Source organism: Egretta garzetta, unplaced genomic scaffold (assembly GCF_000687185.1).
Source record: "Egretta garzetta isolate BGI_Z169 unplaced genomic scaffold, ASM68718v1 scaffold51, whole genome shotgun sequence".
In the NCBI taxonomy this organism is placed as follows: Eukaryota; Metazoa; Chordata; class Aves; order Pelecaniformes; family Ardeidae; genus Egretta; species Egretta garzetta.
The window spans coordinates 2,792,652-2,807,839 of NW_009258549.1; the positions used below are offsets into that span (position 1 = coordinate 2,792,652).

The 15,188-nt window shown below is 47.5% G+C and overlaps 1 protein-coding gene across 1 annotated transcript in view; it reads right to left on the reverse strand.

Annotated features, from left to right (window-relative positions):
- CSNK1E (casein kinase 1 epsilon) overlaps positions 1-14,109 on the reverse strand; it is a 17,163-nt gene extending 3,054 nt beyond the window's left edge. The window contains exons 1-5 of the mRNA XM_035903284.1: positions 14,027-14,109; positions 7,923-8,033; positions 7,611-7,759; positions 6,658-6,886; positions 5-175 (exon numbers count right to left, since the gene is read on the reverse strand). Of these exons, the coding sequence (XP_035759177.1) occupies positions 5-175; positions 6,658-6,886; positions 7,611-7,759; positions 7,923-8,033; positions 14,027-14,102 (736 nt within the window). The 5' untranslated portion in view covers positions 14,103-14,109. The remainder of the gene's footprint in view (positions 1-4; positions 176-6,657; positions 6,887-7,610; positions 7,760-7,922; positions 8,034-14,026) is intronic.
- Between the last annotated feature and the right edge of the window lie 1,079 nt (positions 14,110-15,188).

Sequence of the window (15,188 nt, forward strand, 5' to 3'; positions counted from 1 at the left end):
TTACAAGGGTACCCTTTGCAGAGCACCTCAATGGGTGTTGACATCTTCTTCTCGCTGATCCTCTCGTACTTTTGGCGCTTGGTGGCAGCCTTGAGGCCCTGCCAGGGCAGCGAGCCCAGGTTGAAATACATGAGCACGTAGCCCAGGCTCTCCAGGTCATCACGGCGGCTTTGTTCTATGAGAAGTTACAAAAGGGCAAGGAATGAGCAACAACCAAAACTGCTTTGGGAATCACACAGCTATGGAGGTGAACACAGAACAAAAGAAAAAAAACCCACTCCCTTCTTCAATGGATTTCTATGGATAGACAAACTTGTGGAAGACATTCCACTACAAATTCCTGTGGGGATGCTCATACTGCAAGAGTTAAAGTGCTCCTCTCCCCATACAGCCCAACCCACTTCATAAATGAATAATTACTCTGATTACCTCCTCCCTTGGATAAACCTTAGCTCACACAAGAATTCAACAGCTCAAGAAGTGCTGCAGTGACACTGTCTACTTTGCTCTTCCCAGTCCCAGAGGAAGGGCACCTACACTTCTCCACCCAGAATGATACTTCACCCCGGGGATTAGTCATGACAGAGGTAGTCACAGAAAGGCAAAGCTAACAGAGGCAAGCCCAACACAACCCTTCCAAACACATCTTCTAATTAACCTGCTGATACTCTTTACACAGGGCAGAAACAAGGAACCAGCAGCCCCTTCTTGTAGTAAATTACTTTGTTGACAGTTTAGAGAAACCTAACGGGTAATACTGTGCGAAGATCTTTCTGGATTGGTGGCATTTTTCAAGCTGTGGAGGAAAGAGGCATGAAAACAGAGTATACTTTGAACAAAAGGTTCCACTCCAAATGGGGAGTGGCATCATTACCAACTCTTCTCAGAGCAAGGGTTGCCCTTAATATGCCACTGTAAGGCATATTAGAATGCTTATTTATGAAACAAAATAAATTGTTTCCCAAACAAAAACATCCCACACTGAACTTGAACTTAAAATGGCTTGGCCATTCCAGCGAACAAGTTAGGTCAAGATAGAGCTGATGCAGAATCTCAGCAACTGAAAACGTTGACTGGTTAACTTAGGAACCTCCTCCTGGCTCCTCCAACATGCTTACAAATTCATCTATAAATTCTGCCAAGGAGCTCTTGCCCTTGTTCCCCTCCCAAATAAAATAAAATAAACAATTTGGAGAAAGTACTTTACATCGTAAGGAGAACAACAACTTTCATAAATAACACGGACAAGCAAAATATGACTTGAGGGAGAGTACAGGGCTAGAGGAAAAACCAAAGAGATTCATCTTAGATTAATTTACTACTACAGCATGTTTTGCTGAATTCAGTGCCTGGGAGATGCTGCAGATTATGTATTGGTCTGTGGGTTAATTCTCACTATCAGTTACATGCTGCCACCTGCCCCATTCAAAGGTCAGTAGATTATTACAGCTGCCCCTTACTCTGTTAACCGAACAGAACCATGACAAAGGGATAGCTGTAGCAGGTCACAGATCAAGATGTCCAGATGTACCGACACAAGCTGTGGGTCACCATGGGCTCTTCTTCCTCCTGCATCTCTCTCATAACCTCCTAGTGTTTTTGAGAACTAGGGAGTTTGACAAATTAAAAATATTAGGGGGAGGGGAAAAAAAAAAAAAAAGAAAAATTGCTGTGGTTGCAAAAGAAAAGGAGGGCGTCCTCACTCCATAACTGAGAGGAGAAAACCTTTGGGTCAAAGCACATGAAATGCCATAAAAACGCCATGTTCCAAGAAAGGAGTAGAGGAGAAAGCAGCCCTGCAGACCCCCAAAGTGTCTTACTTTGAGCATGCAGAAATAACAGCATTTTTTGACCTCACTTACTTACTGCCCCAAGTTGCCCACTTTAAAGGGGCTAATACTTCCTAATCCTATCAGGCTGCTGCCAAAGATAACTACATGACTGGCTGGGAGATGCCTAGATGCTATGGAGGGAGCAGGGAAAAGAAACCCACAGGTTTGCATTTGGCCTAACATTGGGATATGTGTACTCTCAGAGGGCCGTGATTACACACCATGTATATCAAATAAATAAAACTAAATAAGATTTCATAACAACCTACATCCTGAGACAGGAGGCATGTGGAAATGAAGTCAGAATGGACATCCAGTGCCTGAAAGCACAGGAGACAACAATACCCTCAATCCTGCAATTTGCCAGCCCCTGACTTATCCATGCTGTAGCTTTAAAGCCTGTAACTGTAGCTTCCCTGTCTAGAGCGTGGTGACCCTCAGAGAAATAGGAGAAGGCAGGGCAGGAACCAGAGAGACCTACTCTGAACAAACAAATCAGCCTTTTTGGAATAAAACAGGATCTCGCCAACAAAACCTTGACTGAAGTTCACATTGCTTAGGGAAGGCTGGACCATGCAGCTCCACTCGTGTGGAGCACAGCAGCTTTGAAGCACAGCCACCAACCCCATCCAGAACAGGAGACATTCTGCGAACATCTGCCTAGGCACAGTCCTTGTGACTTGAGGAAGGCCAAAATTAGAGACTTGAGGTTAGGGAGCCTGAAGTCAGTGAGGGATGCTACAAGCCCTTACTGGAGGCAATGAGAGGGGTTACAAAACCAAACTGGGCAGCTCACTAGTAGTATCCATTACATGCATGCAAACACATCTTAACTGTGCCTTAACACAGCAATATGATGGAGGAAAAACAACTGCAAGCACAACACCTAATTATTAAAATGCTGAATGATAGATGTCTGATTGCTTTGCATCCCTGATGTCCAGTATCTCAGGTACATGTGGTCATTGTAGCCCACTTAAACCATGTCAGTGAGATTCAAATCTATGACAAGCTTGAAATACCAACATGATGGGTCACAGTTGTCAAGCTACCTCAAAACATTGTAGCTGTCTCACCTGTAACCCTAATGACAAGATCCCGAATTAAACCTTGGATGATAGTGGAGAACAATGGTTCCTGCATCCCATTCCTTTGTTTCATCTTCAGTTACTATTACACATCTCCAAATTTTTATTTTTTTTTTTTCCTGGCCTCACATACCAACATCCTCAAGATACTCAATAACATTAGACAGTAAAAAGTAGAGCAATTAATTAGTTAGGAAAAAAAAGTTCACCTCTACACACCAAAGAAACATTATTTAATTTCACTACTTTCTACTTTTAGAAGCTTAACAATCATTGACTAACTCTTGCAGCATCCCTGGGATGCAGGGGGAGGGGGCAGGGGGGGAAATCTCACTTTACAGTTTGAGAAGAGAAACAGAAGTGACGTGAATGCGTGCCCAGAGCAAGTCAGTCCAGAAGCAGGATTACAGTCACGACCTGTGACACTGCATCACACTTCCCCTCTCCATTTTATTTCAGCTTCTCAGTTCTCCACCAATACATAGGGGATTGCTACTTTTATAAGACACTCATCCTTTCCTCCCTCACTCAAACACCACCTTCCAACAGAAAACAGGAGGTCACCTTCCCACGCAGCCCTCTCAAACCCAACCCACTCTGCAAGCCATCTCCTGCCAGTTCCCCCCCACTCCCAGGGAGGTTCCCAGCCAGCCCACACCCTTGCTCCCTTCCCAAAGCAGGGTCCTCAGAAGGAGCTGAGTCAAGGCTGAATAGCAGGACAGTGAGTTACCTGGGGAAGACATGCTTGGGCAAAGACAATAAATTGAGGACTGTCTGTCTTGGACACAAGGTTCATGACAAAATTTGTTTCTTTGCAGCCTAAAGTGCCTCCTGGTCCCCCAGGGGAGTGCTTCCCTCCACCGTGATCCTATCCAAAGTGATGCTGTCCCCATGCAGGACTCCCTAGAAATCAGCTGTCCTCACTGAAGCCAGCCCAGCTGCAAGCAGCCTTAACCAAGCAATGTTTTCCTGATTACATACTCGGATCTGATTTTGCTGGGACTTTCTCTCCCCACCGCACGGCCACAGCCTTTAAAACCACACAAAAATCTGGAATGGGTGACAGAGGGCAGGACAAGAAGAACTTTATGATCTGCACAGCTTACGCCGATACCATCTAGGACACACGTTTGAGGAGGAACTGCCCCCCACCTCCTGTTACCCAGACAGAGCCCACCAGGCTTCTCCCAAGACTGTCTCCTGGGCACCCCTGGGCATCTATTTCAGACTTTACAAGCTCCAGAGGGTGCAAGGGACTCTCATCCCCAGAGCATGTGAAAATTGACTGGAATGCGTGAACCAAAGCCTGCACAGTCCAATGACTCTCCCAACAGCAAGTCTCCAGCTGTGGAAACCCTCCCCAATCTCGCCTCCTACTTTTTCCCCCAGTCACTGGGAAAAGAATGCGTTTCCTCCAGACAGTGGAATGCCCAACCCTTAGCTTGCACATTCAAATGAAGGCATTTATTCATTTGCTATTCCCATCACACGAATACTCCAGCACCTGGTTCCTTCCCTCTCCCTAAACCGCATTAATGTAACATTAAGACACAAGAATTTAGTCTCCGAAAGTCAAAAAATTCAGAGCGACGGTTCCCATGGCAATGCTGCTAACTCACGAATGTGAGTGTCATACACCCTGTGGCAAGGTCTTGAGAAACAGGAACTCCAGCTGCAGCCCTGACGCCCCCAACCCCTCTCCTCCAGGCAAGTCATGTAACCTTTATGCAATTCAGGGGAACTACCGGCAACGTGGAGATAACACACCCTGAGACCTGTTGCACAGAGTAACTCATGCCCAGACCTTCCCAAAGCAAAGAGCATGAAGAGAGCGACGGCTGTGCTCAGGCCGATGGCATATGCAATTTGCCCTTGGATTAGTGTTCAGACATTGTTTGTTCATCCTGATACATAAACCAAGCACCAGGAGTAAAGGGCTAAGTTGGGGTGGGATGAATAAAGTCCTTCAAAAAAAAAAAAAACAAAAAAAAACCACCAAAAAAACAAGAAAACACCCCCACACAACAAAACCACCAACCCCACAACCAGACATTCAGCCTCTCGTGATCAGTTCAGACAGAGCAGTTCACACGAAAGAACTGACAGACATAGTAGTGAGAATTATTTTGTGCATGTCTCCTTGTGGCAGTTACCATGGCCGTGGAAATCTTGACTGAGAATTCAATGGACAGTCAGATATATATATATTTCAGATATATATATATAGATATATATATATTTCAGGCCAAAATACAGAAGACCAACTCGGAAAGCTCTATGAGAACTATTTTTACTACGTGGAAGAGGTCAGGAGATCACAGCCCACTCTCAACACATTAACACTCCCCATTTCGATATAAATAAAGCATTTTCAGCCTACCATTATACAGTATTAAGCAAGGAAGACAGTGGGAAACTGATTTATTTTCTGCAGGTCAAGTCTTAACTCCAGATTTCTGAGAAACCATCTGCAAGAGGGGAGAATGGGAAACTTTCCCTAGGAAGAATGAGGACATAAAATCCTGTGGAAGCTGTTAGTTTAAAAGGTTTGGAGTTCCTTGCTCTGATTTTCAAATTCCCAGCTTATACATTTCAGAATAAGGTCTCCCAGAGATATAAACTGAGTTGTGAGCACAGGAGCTGCTTTCCTGGGTCTGCAGGCAGGGAAGCTTCAGTGTTTCTGCTCTTCGGATTTGCCAACCAGTAGCAGAACCGAGTCAGCCTGCCCAGAACAGACCCTACGGTAACTAAGAAACTCTTGCACTGTGGACAAAGTTTAGCCCAAGTAGGGGAAAAAGGTCACACACCGGAGAGAAGTGTCTGGCCAGGGAATGGAAGAGGAAACTGCAAAAGGTTTTCACCTCTGTTCCTCACAGCAACCAGGTGTTGTGCTTCATGTGGGGCTCATTCCCAGGACAAGAGCTGGGGTGACTTCAGGAGGTTTAAGCGCGGCAGGTACTAACCTGCGCAAGGATTTACAAAACCTGGGATGACGGCCATCCCTGGCTGACCTCTCAGCCCTCTTCCCCAGCCTAATTTTATCCTCGCAGTACTAGCCATAGGCACTAAGGGCAGCGCCCTACCTCCCTAAAGCTGCTTCAATCTCTCTCAGTGGTGAATGGGGCAGTGTATTTCACAGACACACAAATATTCTGAAGGCCCATGACAGCCAATCCTCAATCACAAAACCTGATGCCCAGGCAGTAGGAAGCCTCCCCTCATTTCAGCTTCTTGCACATTTCCAGCACATGGCTTGTCCCTGTCCTCAGTGGTGGGTAACAGGAGTATCACCATCTTGCAGTGGGCCTGTATCCTCCAGCTCTGACAGCTAGAGAATAATCACTGATGAAGGCACTCAGGAGTCAACAAGAGAAGTTACAATTGCACATATCCCTAAAGGCTCAGTGCCTGCAAACATCTCCTTTACACATCTAATCAGCCTGCAAAAATTGTGCAAGGCAGAGTTAGTTAGCAGTAAAGTCAGTGAAGTCATAGCCTTGCTGGCTGAAATAGGCCTCCACTGTGCTAAGCAGCACACAAACACATACCAGCGGACAATTCAGGAGCTCAGAGTGCCACAAAAGGCAGGCAAGGTAACACAGGCATAAAAGTGAAGTTATTTACCCACCATCTCAACACAGGTCAGCAACAGAGCCAGGCACAGAACCCAACACCCTCCTTCTGGGGACACACTACCTCCCCTGGAAAGCCCCACCAAGGGGTAACAGCAGGCTCACCGATTCCCAGGTGGGTGTTGATGGAGGCATAACGGGCTGTGCCAGTCAGATTCTTGTTTTCCCGGTAAGGGATGTGCTGGTGGGTCCGGGCGTCTCGGTACTTCTTGGCCAAACCAAAATCAATGATGTATACTAGGTTGCCTTTTTTGCCGAGGCCCATAAGGAAGTTGTCTGGCTTCACATCCCGGTGGATGAAGTTCTTGGAATGAATGTACTCAATACGACTGATCTGTAGGGGGGAATAAATAAATAAATAGTGAGACAAGCAAGAAGGTAACTTAGCACAACTGCATCTGTTAAAAAAAGCACCCTGTCCAGGACACTGGCCTGTCAGAGCAGGGAAAGGGACATTTTGCAGAGAATATCAGAGATGACAGTCAAGGAAAAAAGACACCCTCAAGGCAGAAGGATCTGGAGATGAAGAACAGAGACAGAATTCAACCCCACACACCAGCCCAGTCCTGCATCTGGGGAAGTCACCATTAGCACCACAAGGAAGGATGGGAAGCACATTCATATGGACTAAAACTCTGAGCTTCAATATTGACACCAACCAACTTTCAAACTTAGCCAGGCTGGGAAAGGAGAGGGTCCAAAACAGATAAGGGTCTTAAACCCAGGGCACAGGCAGGTGAATCAAGATAGGTAGTGATGCCAGTCATTCATCACACAGGTAAAAGCATCTATGCATGCAGCACTAATACAGGGTGAACAGCAGGGGAAGGAAGGAGGGATGGAGATCAAGAAAAGCCAGCAGTGCCTAGGCCCCCAGCTTCATCAAGAAATAGAAAGCTGGCAGCCACTTGCTGCTAATTAAAAAAAGCCTGGGATATAGCAATTCTTGAGCAGAGGGAGTGGGAGGGGGAAGGGGGGGGAAAAAAAAAAAAAAAAAAAAAAAAAAAAAGAAGGCATGGAAAAGGAGAGTAGGCACAAATGCTTCAGAGGAAACTCACCATCTGGTCTGCCAGGAGCAGAACTGTCTTGAGACTAAATTTGCGGGAACAGAAGTTGAAGAGATCTTCCAGGCTGGGCCCCAAGAGCTCCATCACCATCACATTATAGTCCCCCTCTGCTCCACACCACTTAATGGAGGGGATACCCACTGGGGAAAAAAAGAGAAAGATTAAGCCCATGGAACAGAGGAAAACTGCTGCATCCCCTGCTGAGATCACATGTAACACCAAATCATTTCCTTTCTAAGGCCCTCCAGAATAATTTCCTTCTTCAACCACTCCCCCGGCCCCATCCTTTCCTCCCCATCTCACCTCCTCCCTGCATCATCTTGTAGAACTTGCTTTCAATGTGGAGCTGGGGATGCTTGGTTTTGACACATTCCAGTTTGATGGCCACCTCTTCACCAGTCGCAATATTGGCTCCTGCATAGAAATGAGGGTGAAATGAAGATTATGCAAGCTTCCACTGAAGCTAAACACTTTTAACAAGGCCCGTACAGATGCCAAAACCTTAAGATTTGCCCTGAAATTTATTCTCTGTGACAGAATGAGATGCAGCCCCTTCAGCTTCATATTGAGTTTCCAGCACTGCCATTTGCAAAGGCAAGCCCAGAAGAGGGCACAGGAACAGGAAGCCAGCTCTGATACTGCAGCCAGGCTAGAACAACAGTCCTATGACATGTTAACTGCCTTCTTATCTCAAGAAGTGCCAGACTTTGGGCGGTCAATCTGTATGTATCAGCAATAGCTAAACTGAGTGGAAGTTTTAGCTGTCCCTGATTGTATACCTAGCCCCTGAACCCAAGCCAGCCCCCCAGGCATTGATATGGAGTACCTCTTCGGGAGCAAAATTACTGGTTACCTCAGGTACATAGTTTCAACAGAGCCAATTAGTTAAGGAGAAGACATGGCTAACATTCCCGGCTACCTCTGGTTTCTCCACAGCCCTGACCTGCTCAATACAGACAATTCCCAAATCTCCACTCCAGCTTCTCCCTCTCCTGATTGCTTTAATACTACCTTTATCTGTTGCCAACACAGAAACATTTGCTATATCCTAAATTAGAAGCGTGAAGAAATAAACGGAATCCGGTACTGAATTAAGCTACTCAGACGCCTTTGTTGAAGGTATTGCTAGATAGTTTGCGATGACACAAAACCACCACCCCACGCACTTCTTTCTGAAAAGAACTGAGCTGCCAGCCACGAAAGCCAGCACTCTGGTCCCAAAGTGCACTGTCAAAGGAAGAACAGGCTGGTCTTTCTCTCATATTAGCTGAGAGGATTCCAGATGTTTCACATCATCCTAAAATGGAAAGAATTAAGATCTGTACACAGGTCACGGGAATGACACTCAGGACTTGCTTCTCTCTCTCTCCCCCTCCCATGCCTGCCTCACACACACAGACAAGCCCTTCTTCATATCCCAAACTATTAAAAGTTGCACTCAAAAACAAATCAGAAAACTGCTCTGATCACAAGCAGCTTATGAACACTGACATAGAATAAACTACTCCAGAACATGCATGCCAAACATGAGCTGGAGTCAAAAATAATGTTTTGTAGATATCCCATAGCTAGTTTTGGTAGGTCTGACTAATTCATGCCTCCCTATCCCTGCAGTAAGACTTTCAAGAGTCCACAAGGACAGCTGCAGACAGATCTCTCCATCCATCCTCTTTCACACACTGCCTCCAGAGCCAGGGACCAAAGAGAAAAAGGAAATAGTCACACAACTGGATCCTGTCTCCCCCTGGATCCAAAGGAGATCCATCTCCTGTTGAAGAGTTCTGGCTTGTACACAAAGTTAGCCTGCTAGCAAAAAGACGTCATCTTGATACTACAGCATCGGGTTGAGACAGACAAGCTGCTAGGAATTTGTAAGAGAGCAACAAAAACGATCAGGGCCTAGAGGGATTGATTTACTAAGAAAGATTAAAAGAGCTAAATATGTAGCATAGACAAGAGATAAAACTAAGAAGGGTGGAGAGGAAGAATGGGACATGACAACAGTCTGCAAATATTTGAAGGCTGTAAACACTAAGGAGGGAGAGGAATTATTTAGGGTGCTCTGAGGGAGTGGAAGGAGGAGCAGTGGGATGAATTTAATAAGGGTTTTTACCCAAGAGCCAGGAGAAGGGAAAGGGAAAAAGCCATCCTGAAAGCTAGAGCCAGTTGTCCAATAGTTACTTTTAGAGAGATGCTGACATTTTCCCACTTAAAAACTGCTGGCCAGCAAAGCAAGTCTGCACATTCCTTTCACTCCACGACAGGACCCTTCCTACCAGCATCAGGAGTGCAAGGAAGAAAAAAAGCAGGGAAAGGGGCTCAGATCACAGTAAGAACATGGCCCTGGACTAGTATCTACCTTTCAAATTAGTGTTGAATCACTCATTCAGCGTGGAAACACCCAGGACATCCAAAGAGATAAGAGCGCTTCCCTCCCCTTCTCTCTTTCCCCTGCCTTTGTGAAGACTTTCCTCCAAATGCTCTGCAGCAGCTCCCTTGTCTGTTCCCTGGGGGAATTTTTCCCTCTCCTATTCCATCTGCCGACACACACACAACGATAAGTCCTGCTGACTTTTGGCAGCAGCAGCATTAGCATTTCGAATGAACCCTACTCCCCGAAGTTGAATAGTGGAAGGATGAATGAGTTCTCATCTCCACATTTCCCAGCGTGTTTAGGAAGATGAGGATGCGCCCATCTACTAGGCTGTCTGCAGGTGGGGAGTGTTATCTGTGAGCATGTAAAGCAGGAAAAGGGAAAGAAGGGATAAGCATCAAGAGAACTTTGATTCTGCAAAGTGTGAATATGCCATTCAAATGATCAACATGGCCTTCAGCCCCACACTCTCTGTAGCCCAAACATGGGTGTTAGTCTCTAAGAAAAAGAAGAAACAACCCTGTGGTCCGGAACAGCAAAACTAGGACCAATTGGACCTAATGAGGAGCTTTGCGGAGGGGGCTACCGACTGAATACTTCAGGCTCACCCCCCTCCCCAAACCCCCATATGTCTTCACGTTGCTCCCTCTGCCATTTTTTGGCTAGAGATCTACCCAGAGTGAGACCACCACAACTGAGGAGGGAATTCAAGGGCCCAAGTCTCTCTGATCCTTTGTTCCATGCTTTTACCACCATCTTTTTTAAAGATACAAGTACAAAAGCAACAGTTCTGTGCTCCCTCTCCAGACTGGAGAGCACCACGTTTCAGACAAATGCTGCAGAGCCTGCCTAGCTCCAGCCACTCGAGAGACGTATGTAGGATTGGGGATAATTCCTAACATCCACCCCCAGTCTCGCTCCGCTGTGGGGGCTGCACAAATTCAACTCATTCATCACGAGCTGTTTGAAACGGGGCCCCAGGGACAGAGGATGTCACCAGCTAAACAGGATCTTTTCAGCATGAAAGCCTTGCTGCGTGTCTGATACAATAAACATTGCCCTCCCTGCGCATCGGGCAAGCCAACAGGCACATCCCCCCTCTCTCCCCACTGCCCGCTCCCCTCTCGCCAGCTTGGTGCGGGAAGAATGGAGGGCTGGGAACAGATGGAAGAAGTCAGATAGGGCGAGAGAGAGTTAACAGGCCAGGAAACAAAGGGAAGGCACTCCCCTCCCAGCAAGGGAGGAGCCTGCCACCAGGAACTGTCCCCAGCCAGCACAGGTCCCAGCATGCTTTGTCTGCCCCACCATCCCCAGCTCCTCTCCACCACCACCACTCCCCCCTCCTCCAGTGCATCCCGGTCCCAACGATCCCTACCACATCCAGCAACCCTGCCCTGCCTCTTGGCTGACACCTCTGACAAAGCACCTCTCCTCTGACAGCCCAAAGGAATCGGCAATTCCTCTGAAAACTGGATTTTTCTGATTGAGCTATTTTTAGAGGCAAACAGGGTAGCCGAGGCCCAGGGCAGCTGGATCTCATCTCCCACCCTGCCGAGCCAACGCTGGGGGAATTCCCCCCATAGCACATCTATCCCCCAAGGTAGAGCATGGGAGCAAGACATTGTGCTTTAAGTCCCAGCTGAGGATTAACTGGAGTCCATCCTTTGTGTGTGCCCGTGTGGAAATTCAAGTTTCTTTCTGCCAGAAAACGCACTAGCAAATCCCAAAAAGCACAGCACACAGCACCCACTGGTTACAGAGCGCATGAAGGCACCAACAGCCTGAGATGGAGAAGCTGGGAACAAACCACACAGCCCATGCTCACCTTCAGAGACAGACAGGGCTTGTCTGTCTGTACTTAAGTCTCCACACCATTATCAAGAGAGAGAACTGTGAGGTGAATCTGGTGCAGAACCTTGTGAATAAGTCCCTCTGTCTGCAGAACAGACTGTGAGAGGATGGCATGAGCACAAGCGTCCTCCAGACGCACCATCAGAGACTACATGCCTGATCCCTCCAGGCTGGGGAGTCACCCAGGCTCCAAGAAGTCTCGCTATCACTGTTTCAAAACACGCTGGCTTGCACCTCAATGAACATCACAAGGGCTTTGATACTGCATTCAAGTAACATGGTTGAACTTGGCTGTTGGAGGCATCCTGCTGTGCTCACCACACTAGCGTACTGGTGCTCGTGTTTGGTTACGGGCAAGGCGGGCACAACCCCTTCACCGGAGCCCATGTTTTCCATGCCCTCTTTGCACAGGTGGATGACCTATTATGCGATACAGAGGCCCTTCCATTTAGTACCTCCCTTCTTTCTCCACATGCTTCCCAGATGTTTTGCAAGATCCTAACAACTTATACAGTCCTAGAGAGGGTCTGGAAGGCTTCAGGTCCCAGCACAGGTGGAAAATGCTGTGTCCAGGCCATCACCCCTCAATCCCTAGCACGTGGGAAAGGAAAGCACTGTCACCTGAGACACTTAACTGACTGGAGGGCCACAGAGGCGTGACATACAGGAGTAGGCTGCAGTGAAGGCAGCACATGGTGGAACTGGGATCCCAGATCCATCATTGTATCATCTTTGTTCATGCTCTGGATAAAGGTGGCAACAGAGCCTGTTACTGATGATTCCCACAGGATACTTAATCAAGAGAAACTGCCAACACCAATCAAGAGAGAATAATAAAGCAAGAGGGAAGTGGAGATAAAAGCCAGAGGTAGAAAACAGAAGTTGACTTACAAGCATGCGGGAAAGTAATCTGAACTAGAGGTATTCAACAAAAGGAACTCAGGGAGGGATGGGAAGATGTTGCAGAACCTAGAAGAGAGCTCCTACAATACAGCTGACTGTGCACTAAGGCCAATTCTGCAACCTGATACAGTACTGGTGATGGGGGAAGCCGAAGAGACCCAAAGCAGTCTATGCAGAGGCGTCACGTTACAGATCACCCAAGGGTAGCCCTTTACTGCCCAGCACTGGAAATGCCACACCTCAAATGCCGTGTAGGCTCCAAGCTGCTCAGCAGATGGACAAACTGGGAAAAACTGAAAGAGCAGCAAGAGTGCAGAGTGGTGAATGTCCTGGGAAGCAAAATACAACTCAACTGAGCAAATTAACAGTCAAGGAGCATATGACAACCATCTGTAAGTACCCAAAGGGCACAAACACCAAAAATGGAGAGGGCAATCATTCTGCTGGCCTGCAGGACTACAGCTAAACAGGTAGTGTTGAGAGCTAGACAGGTAAAGCCACACCAGCTCTCATGGAACAATCGATCAGGCTACTGGGTAGTCTTGCCGCTCCAGCCCCACATGGTTTGAGCCAATAAAAACATCAGCAGGCAAAGCATCAGGGAACATATCTACATATCAATGTGCTGGCTTGGAAGAACTTCTCCCCAAGTGACCTGCTGTGATAACAGGAAACCCAGCGTCTCATGGGCTCTCTCCAGTGAGCTCCCAGCTCAGGTCATTCCAGACATTAACTCTAAATCCCATTACAGATCTAACAGATCTGGGCCCCAGGACTTTAACCGGGCCAGCCTCTCTGACCTGTTTTATACCTCCTGGTCTCAGACCTCTCTCTCACAGGTGCTGGACCACCTCTTATACTACCAATCTTCCCAAAACTTTATTCCTTCTACCCTGAAGGAACAGCTGCCTCCTCCCTTTCCACCACCCATTCTTTACAGAGTTCATACCCCGCCACATCCAAGCTCGAGAAAAGGAAGTGAGAGAGCTGGAGTAGGATGTATGACAAATATGCCCTGAATAGTCCAAATCTAAATCAGTCTGATCAAACGCCACTGTCTCTCCAATACCTGTGAGGCAAAGCTGAGCTCATCCAACTTTCTTTGGCATCATAAGACCGGCAGCAACTAGCAGTATCCCTTTAAGCTCTTTTTCTCTCCACCACCTCCAACCTTACATGGTGCCCATAAATATCAACATGCAAGAAAAACAACCCCAAAACAATGACGCAATTGAGAAAAAACAAACTTGCAGGTGGAAGGACAGAGACTGACACTCACCTAGGTAAATGTCTCCAAACGAACCGCTGCCAATCTTTCTGCCCAGCCGATATTTGTTCCCCACTCGAAGCTCCATGGTTCAGCTGTGCTGAGAAAAGAAGCACAAAAAACGCAGCGTCAGAGCAGAAACAGGAAGTGAATCATGTAAGGCTACAGAAGAGATCTCACCACTTTACCCAGAGGCTGGGTACAGTTTTTAATCTTGAGATACTTCACTTTCTACATGGCCTCTATCACCTCTCCTAATCTCCTGGATGTCCAGGGACACCCTGAGCTAGAAACGCTGCAGGAACATGACCCTTTCAAGCATGTTTTCTATTTTCCCCATTATGGGAATGAAGGAAGACCGAATCTCTTCCCCACCATGTTGTTCAGAGACTGGGAGGGGGCAGGAAATCCCTCCTAAGAAGGTTCCAGTGGGTGATCACTTCACGTTCCTGTGAAGAGAGATGGTACCACTCCTTATAATCTACGGTACTTGGCACCAGGACTGTGGCAACCTTGTGAGACACCAGAAGGGACAGGCATAATAAACCCTATGAGAAGGAGCACTCTCTGGCCCAGCCCTAGACCAGCACCTCGGTGGCAGTGAAGCACAGGACCCACAGGCTGCGAGAGACAGACAGACTGCCAGGAGCAAGCGACTCCATCACCCCTAGGCGGGGGCCAGCACAGGGGACAGGGAGGAGACACCTCCCCAAACTAAACCCTGCAAGGCATGCACCAACTAGGAACGCTGTTTACTTATCTCCACACACTTCTGCTGATGGGATCACAGCCTCCTTCCGTTTACCTGAGCCTCTCCATCTCTGTTGCCTACCCAGGTGTGCCAGCTGTTTCTTTTTAGCAGCTCAGGCCTTTCCTCATCCCTTTACCTGAGGTGATTAGCTAACCCTTTGACCTGCTATACCCCATCCGACATGCCCAGGCTTAGCCTATTCACCTTCCACAGAAAACCAACTAGAGGGAAGGACCACGGCCACAGAGTTTGTTCTCCCTGCCAACCTCAACTTCTGCTGCAAGCACCTCGGCCAAACACAGTTCCAGCAGTTCCCCCCCCTTGACAGCCCCTTTTCCCTTGCCCCTTCCATGGCCACCAACTTAGACGCTAAGAACCACAGCTCTTCCTGAGACAGCCAACATGGCTCCTTTTAGAGGGATT